This window comes from Cherax quadricarinatus, chromosome 17, assembly GCF_038502225.1.
Source record: "Cherax quadricarinatus isolate ZL_2023a chromosome 17, ASM3850222v1, whole genome shotgun sequence".
NCBI lineage: Eukaryota > Metazoa > Arthropoda > Malacostraca > Decapoda > Parastacidae > Cherax > Cherax quadricarinatus.
Window position 1 is genome coordinate 3890208 of NC_091308.1, and position 22299 is coordinate 3912506.

General features: G+C 53.2%; 1 protein-coding gene across 4 annotated transcripts in view; it reads left to right on the forward strand.

The window, feature by feature from the left end:
- Positions 1–15713, forward strand: part of LOC128686444 (sodium-coupled monocarboxylate transporter 1) — a 109006-nt gene extending 93293 nt beyond the window's left edge. For all 4 annotated transcript variants that reach the window (XM_070085718.1, XM_070085721.1, XM_070085722.1 and 1 more), the window contains one exon: positions 15175–15713. In XM_070085718.1, the coding sequence (XP_069941819.1) occupies positions 15175–15302 (128 nt within the window). In that variant the 3' untranslated portion in view covers positions 15303–15713. The remainder of the gene's footprint in view (positions 1–15174) is intronic.
- Positions 15714–22299: the final 6586 nt, after the last annotated feature.

Here is a 22299-nt window from a genome sequence, read left to right on the forward strand (position 1 = left end):
CTCCCACACTCACAGTACACCAGTGAGGCCCTGCTCCCACACTGAGTGCACCAGTGAGTCCCCCCTCCCACACTCACAGTACACCAGTGAGTCCCTCCTCCCACACTCACAGTACACCAGTGAGTCCCTCCTCCCACACTCACAGTACACCAGTGAGTCCCTGCTCCCACATTCACAGTGCACCAGTGAGTCCCTCCTCCCACACTCACAGTGCACCAGTGAGTCCCTGCTCCCACACTCAGTACACCAGAGAGTCCCTGCTCCCACACTCACAGTGCACCAGTGAGTCCCTGCTCCCACACTCACAGTACACCAAGCAGTCCCTCCTCCCACACTCACAGTGCATCAGTGAGTCCCTCCTCCCACACTCACAGTACACCAGTGAGTCCCTTCTCCCACACTCACAGTGCACCAATGAGTCCCTCCTCCCACACTCACAGTGCACCAGTGAGTCCCTGCTCCCACACTCACAGTACACCAGTGAGTCCCTGCTCCCACACTCACAGTGCACCAGTGAGTCATTGCTCCCACACTCACAGTGCACCAGTGAGTCTCTCCTCCCACACTGACAGTGCACCAGTGAGTCCCTGCTCCCACACTCACAGTACACCAGTGAGTCCCTGCACCCACACTCACTGTACACCAGTGAGGCCCTGCTCCCACACTCACAGTGCACCAGTGAGTCCCTCCTCCCACACTCACAGTACACCAGTGAGTCCCTCCTCCCACACTCACAGTACACCAGTGCGTCCCTCCTCCCACACTCACAGTGCACCAGTGAGTCCCTCCTCCCACACTCACAGTACACCAGTGAGTCCCTCCTCCCACACTCACAGTGCACCAGTGAGTCCCTGCTCCCACACTCACAGTACACCAGTGAGTCCCTGCTCCCACACTCACAGTGCACCAGTGAGTCCCTCCTCCCACACTCACAGTGCACCAGTGAGTCCCTGCTCCCACACTCAGTACACCAGTGAGTCCCTGCTCCCACACTCACAGTGCACCAGGGAGTCCCTGCTCCCACACTCACAGTACACCAAGCAGTCCCTCCTCCCACACTCACAGTGCATCAGTGAGTCCCTCCTCCCACACTCACAGTACACCAGTGAGTCCCTTCTCCCACACTCACAGTGCACCAGTGAGTCCCTCCTCCCACACTCACAGTGCACCAGTGAGCCCCTCCTCCCACACTCACAGTACACCAGTGAGTCCCTGCTCCCACACTCACAGTACACCAGTGAGTCCCTCCTCCCACACTCACAGTGCACCAGTGTGTCCCTGCTCCCACACTCACGGTGCACCAGTGAGTCCCTCCTCCCACACTCACAGTGCACCAGTGAGTCCCTCCTCCCACACTCACAGTGCACCAGAGAGTCCCTGCTCCCACACTCACAGTGCACCAGTGAGTCCCTCCTCCCACACTCACAGTACACCAGTGAGTCCCTCCTCCCACACTCACAGTACACCAGTGAGTCCCTCCTCCCACACTCACAGTGCACCAGTGAGTCCCTCCTCCCACACTCGCAGTGCACCAGAGAGTCCCTCCTCCCACACTCACAGTGCACCAGTGAGTCCCTCCTCCCACACTCACTGTGCACCAGTGAGTCCCTCCTCTCACACTCACAGTGCACCAGTGAGTCCCTCCTCCCACACTCACAGTGCACCAGTGAGTCCCTCCTCCCACACTCACAGTGCACCAGTGAGTCCCTCCTCCCACACTCACAGTGCACCAGTGAGTCCCTCCTCCCACACTCACAGTGCACCAGTGAGTCCCTCCTCCCACACTCACAGTGCACCAGTGAGACCCTCCTCCCACACTCACAGTGCACCAGTGAGTCCCTCCTCCCACACTCACATTGCACCAGTGAGTCCCTCCTCTAACACTCACAGTGCACCAGTGAGTCCCTGCTCCCACACTCACAGTGCACCAGTGAGTCCCTCCTCCCACACTCACAGTGCACCAGTGAGTCCCTCCTCCCACACTCACAGTGCACCAGTGAGTCCCTGCTCCCACACTCACAGTGCACCAGTGAGTCCCTCCTCCCACACTCACAGTGCACCAGTGAGTCCCTCCTCCCACACTCACAGTGCACCAGTGAGTCCCTCCTCCCACACTCACAGTGCACCAGTGAGTCCCTCCTCCCACACTCACAGTGCACCAGTGAGTCACTCCTCTCACTCTCACAGTGCACCAGTGAGTCCCTCCTCCCACACTCACAGTGCACCAGTGAGTCCCTGCTCCCACACTCACAGTACTCCTGTGACTCCCTCCTCCCACACTCACAGTGCACCAGTGAGTCCCTGCTCCCACACTCACAGTACACCAGTGAGTCCCTCCTCCCACAATCACAGTGCACCAGTGAGTCCCTCCTCCCACACTCACAGTGCACCAGTGAGTCCCTCCTCCCACACTCACAGTGCACCAGTGAGTCCCTGCTCCCACACTCACAGTACTCCAGTGAGTCCCTCCTCCCACACTCACAGTGCAGAAGTGAGTCCCTCCTCCCACACTCACAGTGCACCAGTGAGTCTCTCCTCCCACACTCACAGTGCACCAGTGAGTCCCTGCTCCCACACTCTCAGTACACCAGTGAGTCCCTGCTCCCACACTCACAGTACACCAGTGAGTCCCTGCTCCCACACTCACAGTGCACCAGTGAGTCCCTGCTCCCACACTCACAGTGTACCAGTGAGTCTCTACTCCCACACTCATAGTTCACCAGTGAGTCCCTGCTCCCACACTCACAGTACACAAGTGAGTCCCTGCTCCCACACTCACAGTGCACCAGTGAGTCCCTGCTCCCACACTCACAGTGCACCAGTGAGTCCCTGCTCCCACACTCACAGTACACCAGTGAGTCCCTGCTCCCACACTCACAGTACACCAGTGAGTCCCTCCTCCCACACTCACAGTGCACCAGTGAGTCCCTGCTCCCACACTCACAGTACACCAGTGAGTCCCTGCTCCCACACTCACAGTGCACCAGTGAGTCCCTCCTCCCACACTCACAGTGCACCAGTGAGTCCCTGCTCCCACACTCAGTACACCAGTGAGTCCCTGCTCCCACACTCACAGTGCACCAGGGAGTCCCTGCTCCCACACTCACAGTACACCAAGCAGTCCCTCCTCCCACACTCACAGTGCATCAGTGAGTCCCTCCTCCCACACTCACAGTACACCAGTGAGTCCCTTCTCCCACACTCACAGTGCACCAGTGAGTCCCTCCTCCCACACTCACAGTGCACCAGTGAGTCCCTCCTCCCACACTCACAGTACACCAGTGAGTCCCTGCTCCCACACTCACAGTACACCAGTGAGTCCCTCCTCCCACTCTCACAGTGCACCAGTGAGTCCCTGCTCCCACACTCACGGTGCACCACCCTCCTCCCACTCACAGTGCACCAGTGAGTCCCTGCTCCCACACTCACAGTGCACAAGTGAGTCCCTCCTCCCACACTCACAGTGCACCAGTGAGTCCCTGCTCCCACACTCACAGTACACCAGTGAGTCCCTGCTCCCACACTCACAGTGCACCAGTGAGCCCCTCCTCAAACACTCACAGTGCACCAGTGAGTCTCTCCTCCCACACTCACAGTGCACCAGTGAGTCCCTCCTCCCACACTCACAGTGCACCAGTGAGTCCCTGCTCCCACACTCACAGTGCACCAGTGAGCCCCTCCTCCCACACTCACAGTGCACCAGTGAGTCCCTCCTCCCACACTCACAGTACACCAGTGAGTCCCTCCTCCCACACTCACACTGCACCAGTGAGTCCCTCCTCCCACACTCACAGTGCACCAGTGAGTCCCTCCTCCCACACTCACAGTGCACAAGTGAGTCCCTCCTCCCACATTCACAGTGCAAAAGTGAGCCCCTCCTCCCACACTCACAGTGCACCAGTGAGTCCCTCCTCCCACATTCACAGTGCACCAGTGAGTCCCTCCTCCCACACTCACAGTGCACCAGTGAGTCCATCCTCCCACACTCACAGTGTACAAGTGAGTTCCTCCTCCCACACTCACAGTGCACCAGTGAGTCCCTCCTCCCACACTCACAGTACACCAGTGAGTCCCTCCTCCCACACTCACAGTGTACCAGTGAGTCCCCCCTCCCACACTCACAGTGCACCAGTGAGTCCCTCCTCCCACACTCACAGTGCACCAGTGAGTCCCTAATCCCACACTCATAGTACACCAGTGAGTCCCTCCTCCCACACTCACAGTGCACCAGTGAGTCCCTCCTCCCACACTCACAGTGCACCAGTGAGTCCCTCCTCCCACACTCACAGTGCACCAGAGAGTCCCTCCTCCCACACTCACAGTGCACAAGTGAGTCCCTCCTCCCACACTCACAGTTCACCAGTGAGTCCCTCCTCCCACACTCACAGTGCACCAGTGAGTCCCTCCTCCCACACTCACAGTGCACCAGTGAGTCCCTCCTCCCACACTAACAGTGCACCAGTGAGTCCCTCCTCCCACACTCACAGTGCACCAGTGAGTCCCTCCTCCCACACTCACAGTGCACCAGTGAGTCCCTGCTCCCACACTCACAGTACACCAGTGAGTCCCTCCTCCCACACTCACAGTGCACCAGTGAGTCCCTCCTCCCACACTCACAGTGCACCAGTGAGTCTCTCCTCCCACACTCACAGTGCACCAGTGAGTCCCTGCTCCCACACTCACAGTACACCAGTGAGGCCCTGCTCCCACACTGAGTGCACCAGTGAGTCCCTCCTCCCACACTCACAGTACACCAGTGAGTCCCTCCTCCCACACTCACAGTGCATCAGTGAGTCCCTCCTCCCACACTCACAGTGCACCAGTGAGTCCCTCCTCCCACACTCACAGTGCACCAGTGAGTCCCTCCTCCGACACTCACAGTGCACCAGTGAGTCCCTCCTCCCACACTCACAGTGCACCAGTGAGTCCCTCCTCCCACACTCACATTGCACCAGTGAGTCCCTCCTCTCACACTCACAGTGCACCAGTGAGTCTTTGCTCCCACACTCACAGTGCACCAGTGAGTCCCTCCTCCCACTCTCACAGTGCACCAGTGAGTCCCTCCTCCCACACTCACAGTGCACCAGTGAGTCCCTGCTCCCACACTCACAGTACTCCAGTGACTCCCTCCTCCCACACTCACAGTGCACCAGTGAGTCCCTGCTCCCACACTCACAGTACACCAGTGAGTCCCTCCTCCCACAATCACAGTGCACCAGTGAGTCCCTCCTCCCACACTCACAGTGCACCAGTGAGTCCCTCCTCCCACACTCACAGTGCACCAGTGAGTCCCTGCTCCCACACTCACAGTACTCCAGTGAATCCCTCCTCCCACACTCACAGTGCAGAAGTGAGTCCCTCCTCCCACACTCAAAGTGCAATTGTGAGTCTCTCCTCCCACACTAACAGTGCACCAGTGAGTCCCTGCTCCCACACTCACAGTACACCAGTGAGTCCCTGCTCCCACACTCACAGTACACCAGTGAGTCCCTGCTCCCACACTCACAGTGCACCAGTGAGTCCCTGCTCCCACACTCACAGTGTACCAGTGAGTCTCTACTCCCACACTCATAGTTCACCAGTGAGTCCCTGCTCCCACACTCACAGTACACCAGAGAGTCCCTGCTCCCACACTCACAGTGCACCAGTGAGTCCCTGCTCCCACACTCACAGTGCACCAGTGAGTCCCTGCTCCCACACTCACAGTACACCAGTGAGTCCTTGCTCCCACACTCACAGTACACCAGTGAGTCCCTCCTCCCACACTCACAGTGCACCAGTGAGTCCCTGCTCCCACACTCACAGTACACCAGTGAGTCCCTGCTCCCACACTCACAGTGCACCAGTGAGTTCCTCCTCCCACACTCACAGTGCACCAGTGAGTCCCTGCTCCCACACTCAGTACACCAGTGAGTCCCTGCTCCCACACTCACAGTGCACCAGGGAGTCCCTGCTCCCACACTCACAGTACACCAAGCAGTCCCTCCTCCCACACTCACAGTGCATCAGTGAGTCCCTCCTCCCACACTCACAGTACACCAGTGAGTCCCTTCTCCCACACTCACAGTGCACCAGTGAGTCCCTCCTCCCACACTCACAGTGCACCAGTGAGCCCCTCCTCCCACACTCACAGTACACCAGTGAGTCCCTGCTCCCACACTCACAGTACACCAGTGAGTCCCTCCTCCCACACTCACAGTGCACCAGTGAGTCCCTGCTCCCACACTCACGGTGCACCAGTGAGTCCCTCCTCCCACACTCACAGTGCACCAGTGAGTCCCTCCTCCCACACTCACAGTGCACCAGTGAGTCCCTGCTCCCACACTCACAGTGCACAAGTGAGTCCCTCCTCCCACACTCACAGTGCACCAGTGAGTCCCTGCTCCCACACTCACAGTGCACCAGTGAGTCCCTCCTCCCACACTCACAGTTCACCAGTGAGCCCCTCCTCCCACACTCACAGTGCACCAGTGAGTCCCTCCTCCCACACTCACAGTACACCAGTGAGTCCCTCCTCCCACACTAACACTGCACCAGTGAGTCCCTCCTCCCACACTCACAGTGCACCAGTGAGTTTCTCCTCCCACACTCACAGTGCACAAGTGAGTCCCTCCTCCCACATTCACAGTGCAAAAGTGAGCCCCTCCACCCACACTCACAGTGCACCAGTGAGTCCCTCCTCCCACATTCACAGTGCACCAGTGAGTCCCTCCTCTCACACTCACAGTGCACCAGTGAGTCCCTCCTCCCACACTCACAGTGCACCAGTGAGTCTCTCCTCCCACACTCACAGTACACCAGTGAGTCCCTCCTCCCACACTCACAGTACACCAGTGAGTCTCTCCTCCCACACTCACAGTGCACCAGTGAGTCCCTCCTCCCACACTCACAGTGCAGCAGTGAGTCCCTCCTCCCACACTCACAGTACACCAGTGAGGCCCTGCTCCCACACTCACAGTGCACCAGTGAGTCCCTCCTCCCACACTCACAGTGCACCAGTGAGTCCATCCTCCCACACTCACAGTGTACAAGTGAGTTCCTCCTCCCACACTCACAGTGCAACAGTGAGTCCCTCCTCCCACACTCACAGTACACCAGTGAGTCCCTCCTCCCACACTCACAGTGTACCAGTGAGTCCCCCCCTCTCACACTCACAGTGCACCAGTGAGTCCCTCCTCCCACACTCACAGTGCACCAGTGAGTCCCTAATCCCACACTCATAGTACACCAGTGAGTCCCTCCTCCCACACTCACAGTGCACCAGTGAGTCCCTCCTCCCACACTCACAGTGCACCAGTGAGTCCCTCCTCCCACACTCACAGTGCACCAGTGAGTCCCTCCTCCCACACTCACAGTGCACAAGTGAGTCCCTCCACCCACACTCACAGTTCACCAGTGAGTCCCTCCTCCCACACTCACAGTGCACCAGTGAGTCCCTCCTCCCACACTCACAGTGCACCAGTGAGTCCCTCCTCCCACACTCACAGTGCACCAGTGAGTCCCTCCTCCCACACTCACAGTGCACCAGTGAGTCCCTCCTCCCACACTCACAGTGCACCAGTGAGTCCCTGCTCCCACACTCACAGTACACCAGTGAGTCCCTCCTCCCACACTCACAGTGCACCAGTGAGTCCCTCCTCCCACACTCACAGTGCACCAGTGAGTCTCTCCTCCCACACTCACAGTGCACCAGTGAGTCCCTGCTCCCACACTCACAGTACACCAGTGAGGCCCTGCTCCCACACTGAGTGCACCAGTGAGTCCCCCCTCCCACACTCACAGTACACCAGTGAGTCCCTCCTCCCACACTCACAGTACACCAGTGAGTCCCTCCTCCCACACTCACAGTACACCAGTGAGTCCCTGCTCCCACATTCACAGTGCACCAGTGAGTCCCTCCTCCCACACTCACAGTGCACCAGTGAGTCCCTGCTCCCACACTCAGTACACCAGAGAGTCCCTGCTCCCACACTCACAGTGCACCAGTGAGTCCCTGCTCCCACACTCACAGTACACCAAGCAGTCCCTCCTCCCACACTCACAGTGCATCAGTGAGTCCCTCCTCCCACACTCACAGTACACCAGTGAGTCCCTTCTCCCACACTCACAGTGCACCAATGAGTCCCTCCTCCCACACTCACAGTGCACCAGTGAGTCCCTGCTCCCACACTCACAGTACACCAGTGAGTCCCTGCTCCCACACTCACAGTGCACCAGTGAGTCATTGCTCCCACACTCACAGTGCACCAGTGAGTCTCTCCTCCCACACTGACAGTGCACCAGTGAGTCCCTGCTCCCACACTCACAGTACACCAGTGAGTCCCTGCACCCACACTCACTGTACACCAGTGAGGCCCTGCTCCCACACTCACAGTGCACCAGTGAGTCCCTCCTCCCACACTCACAGTACACCAGTGAGTCCCTCCTCCCACACTCACAGTACACCAGTGAGTCCCTCCTCCCACACTCACAGTGCACCAGTGAGTCCCTCCTCCCACACTCACAGCGCACCAGTGAGTCCCTCCTCCCACACTCACAGCGCACCAGTGAGTCCCTCCTCCCACACTCACAGTGCACCAGTGAGTCCCTCCTCCCGCACTCACGGTGCACCAGTGAGTCCCTCCTCCCACACTCACAGTGCACCAGTGAGTCCCTCCTCCCACACTCACAGTGCACCAGTGAGTCCCTCCTCCCACACTCACAGTGCACCAGTGAGTCCCTCCTCCCACACTCACAGTGCACCAGTGAGTCCCTCCTCTCACACTCACAGTGCACCAGTGAGTCCCTGCTCCCACACTCACAGTGCACCAGTGAGTCCCTCCTCCCACACTCACAGTACACCAGTGAGTCCCTCCTCCCACACTCACAGTGCACCAGTGAGTCCCTGCTCCCACACTCACAGTGCACCAGTGAGTCCCTCCTCCCACACTCACAGTGCACCAGTGAGTCCCTCCTCCAACACTCACAGTGCACCAGTGAGTCCCTCCTCCCACACTCACAGTGCACCAGTGAGTCCCTCCTCCCACACTCACAGTGCACCAGTTAGTCCCTCCTCCCACACTCACAGTGCACCAGTTAGTCCCTCCTCCCACACTCACAGTGCACCAGTGAGTCCCTGCTCCCACACTCACAGTACTCCAGTGAGTCCCTCCTCCCACACTCACAATGCACCAGTGAGTCCCTGCTCCCACACTCACAGTACACCAGTGAGTCCCTCCTCCCACACTCACAGTGCACCAGTGAGTCCCTCCTCCCACACTCACAGTGCACCAGTGAGTCCCTCCTCCCACACTCAGAGTGCACCAGTGAGTCCCTGCTCCCACACTCACAGTCCTCCAGTGAGTCCCTCCTCCCACACTCACAGTGCACCAGTGAGTCCCTCCTCCCACACTCACAGTGCACCAGTGAGTCTCTCCTCCCACACTCACAGTGCACCAGTGAGTCCCTGCTCCCACACTCACAGTACACCAGTGAGTCCCTGCTCCCACACTCACAGTACACCAGTGAGTCCCTGCTCCCACACTCACAGTGCACCAGTGAGTCCCTGCTCCCACACTCACAGTGTACCAGTGAGTCTCTCCTCCCACACTCACAGTGCACCAGTGAGTCCCTCCTCCCACACTCACAGTACACCCGTGAGTCCCTGCTCCCACACTCACAGTGCACCAGTGAGTCCCTGCTCCCACACTCACAGTGAACCAGTGAGTCCCTGCTCCCACACTCACAGTACACCAGTGAGTCCCTCCTCCCACACTCACAGTGCACCAGTGAGTCCCTGCTCCCACACTCACAGTACACCAGTGAGTCCCTGCTCCCACACTCACAGTGCACCAGTGAGTCCCTCCTCCCACACTCACAGTGCACCTGTGAGTCCCTGCTCCCACACTCAGTACACCAGTGAGTCCCTGCTCCCACACTTACAGTGCACCAGTGAGTCCGTGCTCCGACACTCACAGTACACCAAGCAGTCCCTCCTCCCACACTCACAGTGCATCAGTGAGTCCCTCCTCCCACACTCACAGTACACCAGTGAGTCCCTTCTCCCACACTCACAGTGCACCAGTGAGCCCCTCCTCCCACACTCACAGTACACCAGTGAGTCCCTGCTCCCACACTCCCAGTACACCAGTGAGTCCTTCCTCCCACACTCACAGTGTACCAGTGAGTCTCTCTTCCCACACTCACAGTGCACCAGTGAGTCTCTCTTCCTACACTCCCAGTGCACCAGTGAGTCCCTTCTCTCACACTCACAGTGCACCAGTGAGTCCCTCCTCCCACACTCACAGTGCACCAGTGAGTCTCTCCTCCCACACTCACAGTACACCAGTGAGTCCCTCCTCCCACACTCACAGTACACCAGTGAGTCTCTCCTCCCACACTCACAGTGCACCAGTGAGTCCCTCCTCCCACACTCACAGTGCAGCAGTGAGTCCCTCCTCCCACACTCACAGTACACCAGTGAGGCCCTGCTCCCACACTCACAGTGCACCAGTGAGTCCCTCCTCCCACACTCACAGTACACCAGTGAGTCCCTCCTCCCACACTCACAGTACACCAGTGAATCCCTCCTCCCACACTCACAGTGCACCAGTGAGTCCCTCCTCCCACACTCACAGTGCACCAGAGAGTCCCTCCTCCCACACTCACAGTGCACCAGTGAGTCCCTCCTCCCACACTCACTGTGCACCAGTGAGTCCCTCCTCTCACACTCACAGTGCACCAGTGAGTCCCTGCTCCCACACTCACAGTGCACCAGTGAGTCCCTCCTCCCACACTCACAGTGCACCAGTGAGTCCCTCCTCCCACACTCACAGTGCACCAGTGAGTCCCTCCTCCCACACTCACAGTGCACCAGTGAGTCCCTCCTCCCACACTCACAGTGCACCAGTGAGTCCCTCCTCCCACACTCACAGTGCACCAGTGAGTCCCTCCTCCCACACTCACATTGCACCAGTGAGTCGCTCCTCTCACACTCACAGTGCACCAGTGAGTCCCTGCTCCCACACTCACAGTGCACCAGTGAGTCCCTCCTCCCACACTCACAGTGCACCAGTGAGTCCCTCCTCCCACACTCACAGTGCACCAGTGAGTCCCTGCTCCCACACTCACAGTGCACCAGTGAGTCCCTCCTCCCACACTCACAGTGCACCAGTGAGTCCCTCCTCCCACACTCACAGTGCACCAGTGAGTCCCTCCTCCCACACTCACAGTGCACCAGTGAGTCCCTCCTCCCACACTCACAGTGCACCAGTGAGTCCCTCCTCCCACTCTCACAGTGCACCAGTGAGTCCCTCCTCCCACACTCACAGTGCTCCAGTGAGTCCCTGCTCCCACACTCACAGTACTCCAGTGACTCCCTCCTCCCACACTCACAGTGCACCAGTGAGTCCCTGCTCCCACACTCACAGTACAGTAGTGAGTCCCTCCTCCCACAATCACAGTGCACCAGTGAGTCCCTCCTCCCACACTCACAGTGCACCAGTGAGTCCCTCCTCCCACACTCACAGTGCACCAGTGAGTCCCTGCTCCCACACTCACAGTACTCCAGTGAGTCCCTCCTCCCACACTCACAGTGCAGAAGTGAGTCCCTCCTCCCACACTCACAGTGCACCAGTGAGTCTCTCCTCCCACACTCACAGTGCACCAGTGAGTCCCTGCTCCCACACTCACAGTACACCAGTGAGTCCCTGCTCCCACACTCACAGTACACCAGTGAGTCCCTGCTCCCACACTCACAGTGCACCAGTGAGTCCCTGCTCCCACACTCACAGTGTACAAGTGAGTCTCTACTCCCACACTCATAGTTCACCAGTGAGTCCCTGCTCCCACACTCACAGTACACCAGTGAGTCCCTGCTCCCACACTCACAGTGCACCAGTGAGTCCCTGCTCCCACACTCACAGTGCACCAGTGAGTCCCTGCTCCCACACTCACAGTACACCAGTGAGTCCCTGCTCCCACACTCACAGTACACCAGTGAGTCCCTCCTCCCACACTCACAGTGCACCAGTGAGTCCCTGCTCCCACACTCACAGTACACCAGTGAGTCCCTGCTCCCACACTCACAGTGCACCAGTGAGTCCCTCCTCCCACACTCACAGTGCACCAGTGAGTCCCTGCTCCCACACTCAGTACACCAGTGAGTCCCTGCTCCCACACTCACAGTGCACCAGGGAGTCCCTGCTCCCACACTCACAGTACACCAAGCAGTCCCTCCTCCCACACTCACAGTGCATCAGTGAGTCCCTCCTCCCACACTCACAGTACACCAGTGAGTCCCTTCTCCCACACTCACAGTGCACCAGTGAGTCCCTCCTCCCACACTCACACTGCACCAGTGAGCCCCTCCTCCCACACTCACAGTACACCAGTGAGTCCCTGCTCCCACACTCACAGTACACCAGTGAGTCCCTCCTCCCACACTCACAGTGTACCAGTGAGTCTCTCCTCCCACACTCACAGTGCACCAGCGAGTCTCTCTTCATACACTCCCAGTTCACCAGTGAGTCCCTCCTCTCACACTCACAGTGCACCAGTGAGTCCCTCCTCCCACACTCACAGTGCACCAGTGAGTCTCTCCTCCCACACTCACAGTACACCAGTGAGTCTCTCTTCCCACACTCACAGTGCACCAGTGAGTCCCTCCTCCCACACTCACAGTGCACCAGTGAGTCTCTCCTCCCACACTCACAGTACACCAGTGAGTCCCTCCTCCCACACTCACAGTACACCAGTGAGTCTCTCCTCCCACACTCACAGTGCACAAGTGAGTCCCTCCTCCCACACTCACAGTACACCAGTGAGTCCCTCCTCCCACACTCACAGTACACCAGTGAGTCTCTCCTCCCACACTCACAGTGCACCAGTGAGTCTCTCCTCCCACACTCACAGTACACCAGTCAGTCCCTCCTCCCACACTCACAGTACACCAGTGAGTCCCTCCTCCCACACTCACAGTACACCAGTGAGTCCGTGTTCCCACAATCACAGTGCACCAGTCAGTCCCTCCTCCCACACTCATATTACACCAGTGAGTCCCTGCTCCCACACTCACAGTGCACCAGTGAGTCCCTCCTCCCACACTCACAGTGCACCAGTGAGTCCCTCTTCCCACACTCACAGTGCACCAGTGAGTCCCTCCTCCCACACTCACAGTACACCAGTGAGTCTCTCCTCCCACACTCACAGTTCACCAATGAGTCCCTCCTCCCACACTTACAGTACTCCAGTGAGTCTCTCCTTCCACACTCACAGTACACCAGTGAATCCCTCCTCCCACACTCACAGTACACCAGTGAGTCCCTGCTCCCACAATCACAGTGCACCAGTGAGTCCCTCCTCCCACACTCACAGTACACCAGTGAGTCCCTCCTCCTACAATCACAGTACACCAGTGAGTCCCTCCTCTCACAATCACATTACACCAGTGAGTCCCTCCTCCCACACTCACAGTACACCAGTGAGTCCCTGCTCCCACAATCACAGTGCACCAGTGAGTCCCTCCTCTCACAATCACATTACACCAGTGAGTCCCTCCTCCCACACTCACAGTACACCAGTGAGTCCCTGCTCCCACAATCACAGTGCACCAGTGAGTCCCTCCTCCCACAATCACAGTACACCAGTGAGTCCCTGCTCCCACAATCACAGTGCACAAGTAAGTCCCTCCTCCCACACTCACAGTACACCAGTGAGTCCCTCCTCCCACAATCACAGTGCACAAGTAAGTCCCTCCTCCCTCACTCACAGTACACCAGTGAGTCCCTGCTCCCACACTCACAATGCACCAGTGAGTCTCTACCATGCTGTCATAATGCGCTGAGAAACTCACAACAGTACTGACTCATACATTAAGGGACTATGGTACTTTTCAATATTGGAAGTGGGTGTCTTGATGCCGGTGAAGGACACTGAGGTAACCTTCCTTTCCTGGGATCAAACCTAATTGCTTTCCACTCCCCAGGAACTGTATCACCCCTATGGTTTTAGCGCTTCCCCATCACTGAAATACTTACATGTAACAAGTTTGATTCCCTATTACTCCTGAATTTTAGAAACTATTCCTCTTCTGCGAAAGGGAAGAAATATTGTAATACCAAATTTTGTATTCTTTCTTTCAACACACTGACCGTATCCCACCGAGGCGGGGTGGCCCAAAAGGAAAAACGAAAGTTTCTCCTTTTACATTTAGTAATATATACAGGAGAAGGGGTTACTAGCCCCTTGCTCCTGACATTTTAGTCGCCTCTTACAACACGCATGGCTTACGGAGGAAGAATTCTGTTCCACTTCCCCGTGGAGGTAAGAGGAAATAAACAAGAACAAGAACTAGTAAGAAAATAGAAGAAAACCCAGAGGGGTGTGTATATATATGTTTGTACATGTATGTGTAGTGTGACCTAAGTGTAAGTAGAAGCAGCAAGATGTACCTGAAACCTTGCATGTTTATGAGACAGAAAAAAGGACACCAGCAATCCTACCATCATGTAAAACAATTACAGGCTTTTGTTTTACACTCACTTGGCAGGACGGTAGTACCTCCCTGGGCGGTTGCTGTCTACCAACCTACTACCTAGAAATTTTGTATTATATGGGTGTAAAACATTCTTGTATAATGTTATAGCGAGGAGGAAGAGGCTGGAGGCAGTGGAGACGTCTTGTCTGGGATCAGTGTGTGGTGTGAATATTACACAGAGAATAAGGAAAGCAGATATTAGAAGTTGATGTCGTGGTATAACAATTTAGAGAGTAGGAGACGGGGTTTTTGAGTTGACAGGATCATGGAGACCTTTTGGTACATATAATTAAATGAGTGTACAAAAATGGTGTGGATGGAAGAAGAATAAGGGACATTCCCTGAAGTTTTGGGAGGTGGATAAGAAGGAGGTTTTCAGAGACAGAGGTTTGAGCATCCAGCAGGCGTAAGCGGAGGGAAGTGGTTGTGGATAATATCTATGAAGGAATTCAATAAACCCAGTTAGACAAAGCTTTAAAAGTGGAAAGTACAGTGCCTGGATGTTGTAGTTTTGTGAGTCTTCAGTGAATAATGATGTCTGTAATTTATGGAAAGACACCTAGAGTACGAATGATGGCGAGTGTCTTTTTTTTTCTTCATTTTTTTTTACACCACCCTGCAACTGAGCTAATACACATCACATTCTGTCCATGACTCAGGTGCAGATAATCCTGGTGACGAGAAGGAAGTAGTGAACCCTATGTGTGGCCGAGCCTACAAGCGTCTTTTCCAGTTCCTCAGGAAATCCAAGACTCACACACTCACACAAGACCAGACTCAGACCTAAAATGCTGCCCACACACTCACATAAGACCATAAGAGTCATCAACTGACATAGACCAGTGTCAGGAGACACTGGTCCTGCTTCCTGACATCAAAGACCAGTGTCAGGAAACACTGGTCCCGCTTCCTGACATCAAAGACCAGTGTCAGGAGACACTGGTCCTGCTTCCTGACATCAAAGACCAGTGTCAGGAAACACTGGTCCCGCTTCCTGACATCAAAGACCAGTGTCAGGAAACACTGGTCCCGCTTCCTGACATCAAAGACCAGTGTCAGGAGACACTGGTCTTGCTTTCTGACATCAAAGACCAGCGCCAGGAGACACTTGTCCTGCTTCCTGACACCACCATCAAGAATGTGATAAAGTTTTTAGAATGACAATTATTAAATTACTAGAAATAAAAAATGTCATATAGATTGAATTTTTTTTATACAATTTCAGTGTGACTTAGAATTCTACATTCTACATAGCTAAAATAATAGTCTGATGATTTAGAATTATGCATTCTGAATAGTGCTCATAAAAGGAGATTTATAAATTACTTATTCTCGATAATTTGAATGGTAGTTTAAAAATTTAGAATTATACATTCTAGGTAATTATAAAGAATTTTGATGTAAAACTGATTATCCAATAAATCTGAAAATAAAAATACATTTATAAAAGGTAGAACGAGTTAGTTTAATATGTTTATTATGCACCCCATACCCATCCTGTGGGCGGTAGTCAGAAGATTACAGAGGTACATAATTGGTCCAGGGACTGGGCCTCAAAGTTTTGATGGCTGAGCAAGTTACAGAGGTAATGAATTCACAATTTACAAAGGTAATGAACTCACAATTTACAAAGGTAATGAACTCCAGGTAGGTCTAGTCACAATCATGACAAGTTACAAAGGTATTAACAGATTATAGAGGTACACAATGGGTCCAGGGACTGGGCCCCAAAGTTTTGATGGCTGAACTAGGTACAAGGTAATGAGGTAGAACGAGCAATGGGTTTCCTTGTTTACTTACACAGCTTTGCGACCACAAACTTTATCCGTGCTGGAAGGCAGCAGCAGCAGCAGCAGCAGCAGTAGTAGTGACTAGAAGTTTTTGTGAAGACCCCGGTCTTGAACACCAGCCTTGGACTCTACATATTCTACTCTTTTCTCTGGCCTATTGAAACCACAATCTTCCAACTGGCACTGTGGTAGAGTGACTGTGCTACATATACTTCTGCCAGCGCAAATGTTTTATTAAGAAGTTACTCACGAGTTAAAAGCAAGGAAATGATCTCCAACTGATGCAGAAACACATGGCTGATCTCCCTTCTAACCGAGAAGAATTCCAAAAGCAATGTCCTACTTGACTGTCTAACCCACAATAAAATGCTGACAGTTTCTAGGCTCCTGGCGGCTCTCTTCCTCTGACAAGTTGGCTATGATATAAATGGGCTAGAAAACTGACAAGTTGAAGAATGAGACACTCTTGCAATATTTGGAAATCTTTATTACTGAACAGCACACTAGCTGACGAAACGTTTCCGAAATATTCTCAAATGTTGCACAAGTGTCTCATTTTTCAACAAAGTGGTTAGTTATGCCTCCTGAATTGCTAGTTTATTGTGCACTCCATGCTCATCATGGAGCTGTATCGGAACTGGCATTTGATATATACATAAATATATACGAATAATTCTAACACTTACATAAGGTTAGTAGTTAAGATGTCATGTGAGGCCATAATACGTATTTCGATAGCTAAAAATTCCTTCGCAGATTCACGAAAGTTAACAGCATTCACGAAACGGATTCACGAAAGTTAACGGCACCTAGACGAGTTGGCGATACATAATATAAACTTCCTTTGGACGTTAATTTAACTTCCACACAAATTAGTTTGATTCTGGAATCCCCCGGCCACAAAAACTGTCATTGCTTGGGAAACATTGATATCAGTTTATTATGGCTTTTGATAATTCTGTTGTGTTTCTCGTCGTATATCTTGTGCTTTCCGAGAACTGCTGGTACCTATGTGGTGTAGTGCCTGGTGTGTGTTTGTGTAGTGCCTGGTGTGGTGTAGTGCCTGGTGTGGTGTAGTGCCTGGCGTGGTGTAGTGCCTGGTGTGTGTGTTTGTGTAGTGCCTGGCTTGGTGTAGTGCCTGGCGTTGTGTAGTGCCTGGTGTGTGTTTGTGTAGTGCCTGGCGTGATGTAGTGCCTGGTGTGGTGCTTGTGTGGTGTGTTGCCTGGTGTGGTGCTTGTGTGGTGTGGTATTTGTGTAGTGCCTGGTGTGGTGCTTGTGTGGTGTGGTGCCTGGTGTGATGCTTGTGTGGTGTGGTGCCTGGTGTGGTGCTTGTGTGGTGTGGTGCCTGGTGTGCTGCTTGTGTGGTGTGGTTCCTGGTGTGGTGCTTGTGTGGTGTGGTGCCTGGTGTGGTCCTTGTGTGTAGTGCCTGGTGTGGTGCTTGTGTGGTGTGGTGCCTGGTGTGGTGCTTGTGTTGTGTTGTGCCTGTTGTGGTGCTTGTGTGTAGTGCCTGGTGTGGTGCTTGTGTGGTGTGGTGCCTGGTGTGGTGCTTGTGTGGTGTGGTGCCTGGTGTGGTGCTTGTGTGATGTGGTGCCTGGTGTGGTGCTTGTGTGGTGTGGTGCCTGGTGTGGTCCTTGTGTGTAGTGCCTGGTGCGGTGCTTGTGTGGTGTGGTGCCTGGTGCCTGGTGTGGTGCTTGTGTGGTGTTGTGCCTGTTGTGGTGCTTGTGTGTAGTGCCTGGTGTGGTGCTTGTGTGGTGTGGGGCCTGGTGTGGTGCTTGTGTGGTGTGGTGCCTGGTGTGGTGCTTGTGTGGTGTGGTGCCTGGTGTGGTCCTTGTGTGTAGTGCCTAGTGTGGTGCTTGTGTGGTGTGGTGCCTGGTGTGGTGCTTGTGTGGTGTGGGGCCTGGTGTGGTGCTTGTGTGGTGTGGTGCCTGGTGTGGTGCTTGTGTGTAGTGCCTGGTGTGGTGCTTGTGTGTAGTGCCTGGTGTGATGCTTGTGTGTAGTGCCTGGTGTGATGCTTGTGTGTAGTGCCTGGTGTTGTGCTTGTGTGTAGTGCCTGGTGTGGTGCTTGTGTGTAGTGCCTGGTGTGATGCTTGTGTGTAGTGCCTGGTGTGATGCTTGTGTGTAGTGCCTGGTGTGGTGCTTGTGTGTAGTGCCTGTTGTGGTGCTTGTGTGTAGTGCCTGGTGTGTGTTTTTGTGGTGCCTGGCGTGGTGTAGTGCCTGGTGTGGTGCTTGTGTGGTGTGGTGCCTGGTGTGGTGCTTGTGTGGTGTGGTGCTTGGTGTGGTGCTTGTGTGGTGTGGTATTTGTGTAGTGCCTGGTGTGGTGCTTGTGTGGTGTGGTATTTGTGTAGTGCCTGGTGTGGTGCTTGTGTGGTGTAGTGCCTGTTGGGGTGCTTGTGTGGTGTGGTATTTGTGTAGTGCCTGGTGTGGTGTAGTGTTGTGCCTGGTGTGGTGTAGTGTGGTGCTGGTTTGTAGTGTGGTGCCCGGTGTGGTACTTGTGTGGTGCCTGATGTGGTGTAGTGTAGTACCTGGTATGGTGCTTGTGTAGTGCCTGGTGTGGTGCTTGTGTAGTGCCTGGTGTGGTGCTTGTGTAGTACCTGGTGTTGTGCTTGTGTGGTGCCTGGTGTGGTGCCTGGTGTTGTGCCTGCTGTGGTGCCTGCTGTGGTGTAGTGTGGTGCAGGTGTAGTGCTTGTGTGATGTAGTGTGGTGCTTGTGTGGTGCCTGCTGTTTTGTAGTGTGGTGCTGGTGTGGTGCTTGTGTGGTGACTGATGTGGTGCCTTCTGTGTTGCCTACTGTGGTGTAGTGTGGTGCTAGTGTGGTGCTTGTGTGGTGTGGTGCCTGCTGTGGTGTAGTGTGGTGCTTGTGGTGCGGTGCCTGGCCTCTCACAGACGGTACATGGCACCCGCTCATCACCTACTGACATGTGATGCAATGATGAAATAGGCAACTATTTCATCATTGCATAGCTCCTGACGAAGCACTGGCAACAGCGTGAAAGATATTCTTGAGCTGGTTTTTCAGCCCCTAGTGGCTTGTTTTGCATAATGGTCTGGTGCAACTTCTTGTTCTCCGCTAATGAGAGCTTTTCTGGCAGGACTTTCCTGGTGGTCAAGAGGACCTCTGATGCTGTAGCCGCCTGGCGAACATCACCACACAGACACACACACACACACACACACACACACACACACACACACACAACTATCACTGTTCACTACTCAGGCTTGGCTAATGAGGACTGCCATTTTTCTCCCTTATTGTATATTTCCGACCTTTCTCTCTCAAGAGACATTTTTCACCGTGTTTTATTTGTTGCACAGTACTAAGGCAATGTAGCAAACATTTGTTTCTCATGAACACTGAGGAGATGGGTAAATGTTAGAAGCTTCTACCTATGTTTAAGACGTACATTTGTATTTACATTCCTGCTTCCGTTTAGTTCTTTAATATGTGACTTATATGTGGATGCTAAAAATAAATAATTGTTAATATTATGAATTAAAGAAAAACGAATGTCTTAGCAATGAGTGAAATAAAAGTGAAATGAGTGATTTTAAATGGGAAGGAAACGTGTGGGACGCCCGGGGAAGGAAGGAACCGTATGGGACGCCCGAGGAAGGAAGGAACCGTATGGGACTCCCGAGGAGGAAAGGAACGTATTTTAGGTAAGTTTACAATATTTTAATAATAAACAGACACAATGAAATATATTTTTTTCGTTACGTTCAGAACGATTTTTTTGCGAAATTATTGGATACCCAAATTTTCGTTTGCCTTATTCGGCAAGAAGAGCCTTGTTATTTAGACCAAAATTGCAAGTTTTATCTATTTGGTAAGGCATACATTACATATATATATATATATATATATATATATATATATATATATATATATATATATATATATATATATATATATATATATATATATATGTCGTGCCGAATAGGCAGAACTTGCGATTTTGGCTTAAATAGCAACGCTCATCTTGCCATGTAAGACGAGTGAAAATTTGTGTATGCAATAATTTCGCCAAAATTATTCTGAACGTAACGAAAAAAATATATTTCACTGTGTTTGTTTAGAATTAAATTATTGTAAACGTATCTAAAATATATTTAGTTGGGTTAGGCTAAAATAAATTGTTCTTGTTATAATAAGGTTAGGTAAGTTTTCTAAGATTCTTTTGGTGCAAAATTATAAATTTTTACATTAACATTAATGAAAAAAAATATATCTTTAAACGTATAAGAGAAAATTTTAGAAAGGACTTAATTTTAAATGAGTTCTTGCTAATTGACCAGTTTTACGTATTCGGCACGACATATATATACAGTACACACACACACACACACACACACACACACACACACACACACACACACACACACACACACACACACACACACACACACACACGCACACACACACACACTGGGAGTTAGAGCTCCAAAAAAGGGAGGAAGAGTGGGGAAGGAAGATAGTAGAGCTTGGTAAGAAAATGGAGGAGCGGATAGCTGAAGAGTGCGGGAAGTGGGCAGTACAGGTCTTAGCAGCAGAAGCTAGGATACAGTGCTTAGAAGAGAAACTGCAAAGCCTGAAACAGATTAGAGAGACAAATGACAATTCAGATGTGACATCAGGAAATTCAAAGTCAGGCGCAGACAAGGGGATGGTAAGCAACAACGGAGACATGCCGTACAGGAAGGCCCTATCAGACCCACGTGGGGCCAGGGAAAAGACGACGAGCACACTGAGATCAAACGACAGGTCTGAAGACAATGATGGAAATTCAAAGTCAGGCGCAGACAAGGGGATGGTAAGCAACAACGGAGACATGCCGTACACGAAGGACCTATCAGACCCACGTGGGGCCAGGGAAAAGACGATGAGCACACTAAGATCAAGCGACAGGTCCGAAGACAATGAAGGTTTGTTATATGCAGAGGTTCTAACAGCCAACTGCAGTAGCAAGGGACAGCTGGCCAGGAAAGACAGTCCACTGAGAATAGAAGTTTCAGATATGACAGGGACTGAAGGCAAGAACATGTCAATGGAAGGAAATAAAATGCCTCAGAGGAAGCAGATGGAGACTCAGTGGGAGGAGGAAAGGGCGAGGTCAGTTTTTGTGTACGGGCTCCAAGAAGCCAAGGGGGCCAACTTTGAAGAAATAAAACAGGAGAAAAAAATGATTGAAGGCATCATGAAAACAATAGGGGAGGGCAATATGACCCAGGTGACAAATTTTCAGAGAATTGGGTGGTTTGCGAGTGGAAGGATACGGCCTGTCAGAGTAACTTTCAAGGAAGAATCAGTTCGAATCAGGATTCTGCAAGAGAAAGCAAGACTGATGGACAAAGAGGGGTACCAGAGAGTATACCTCGACCGCGACAGAACACAAGAAGAAAGGACTACACTGAAAGAGAGGGTACAGAGACGCAAGGAGGAACGAGAAGCAATGAAAATGAGCAGGACCCAGACACAGGAGGAAGGGCAAACACACCCCACAGAATCTCCCACCAAAAGACCCCACCCGCGACATTCCCAACGCAACTGAGCAACCTATACTCCAACCCACTCACTGTTCCCTCTGCCACCAACCCCCATACCACAAACCTCACCCCAACAGCTGTCCCTTATGGGCATTCTGACCCCACCCCCATCAACACATACCCCACCTACACCACAGCCCCATATAGGCCCCCACCAAGGCTCTCCCTCCCCCAACCCCAATATACTTGCATGACCACAATGATAGAAAAGAAACTAAAGGTTTGGTACACAAACGCGGATGGAATAACGAATAAACATGAGGAGTGGAATGAAAGAATCAGTGAAAAATCCCCAGACATCATAGCAGTCACAGAAACAAAACTCGCTGAGATAATAACAGACACAATCTTCCCAACAGGATATCAGATCCTGAGGAAAGATAGAAGGAGTAGAGGGGGAGGAGGGGTTGCACTGCTCATAAAACACCAATGGGGATTTGAGGAAATGGAA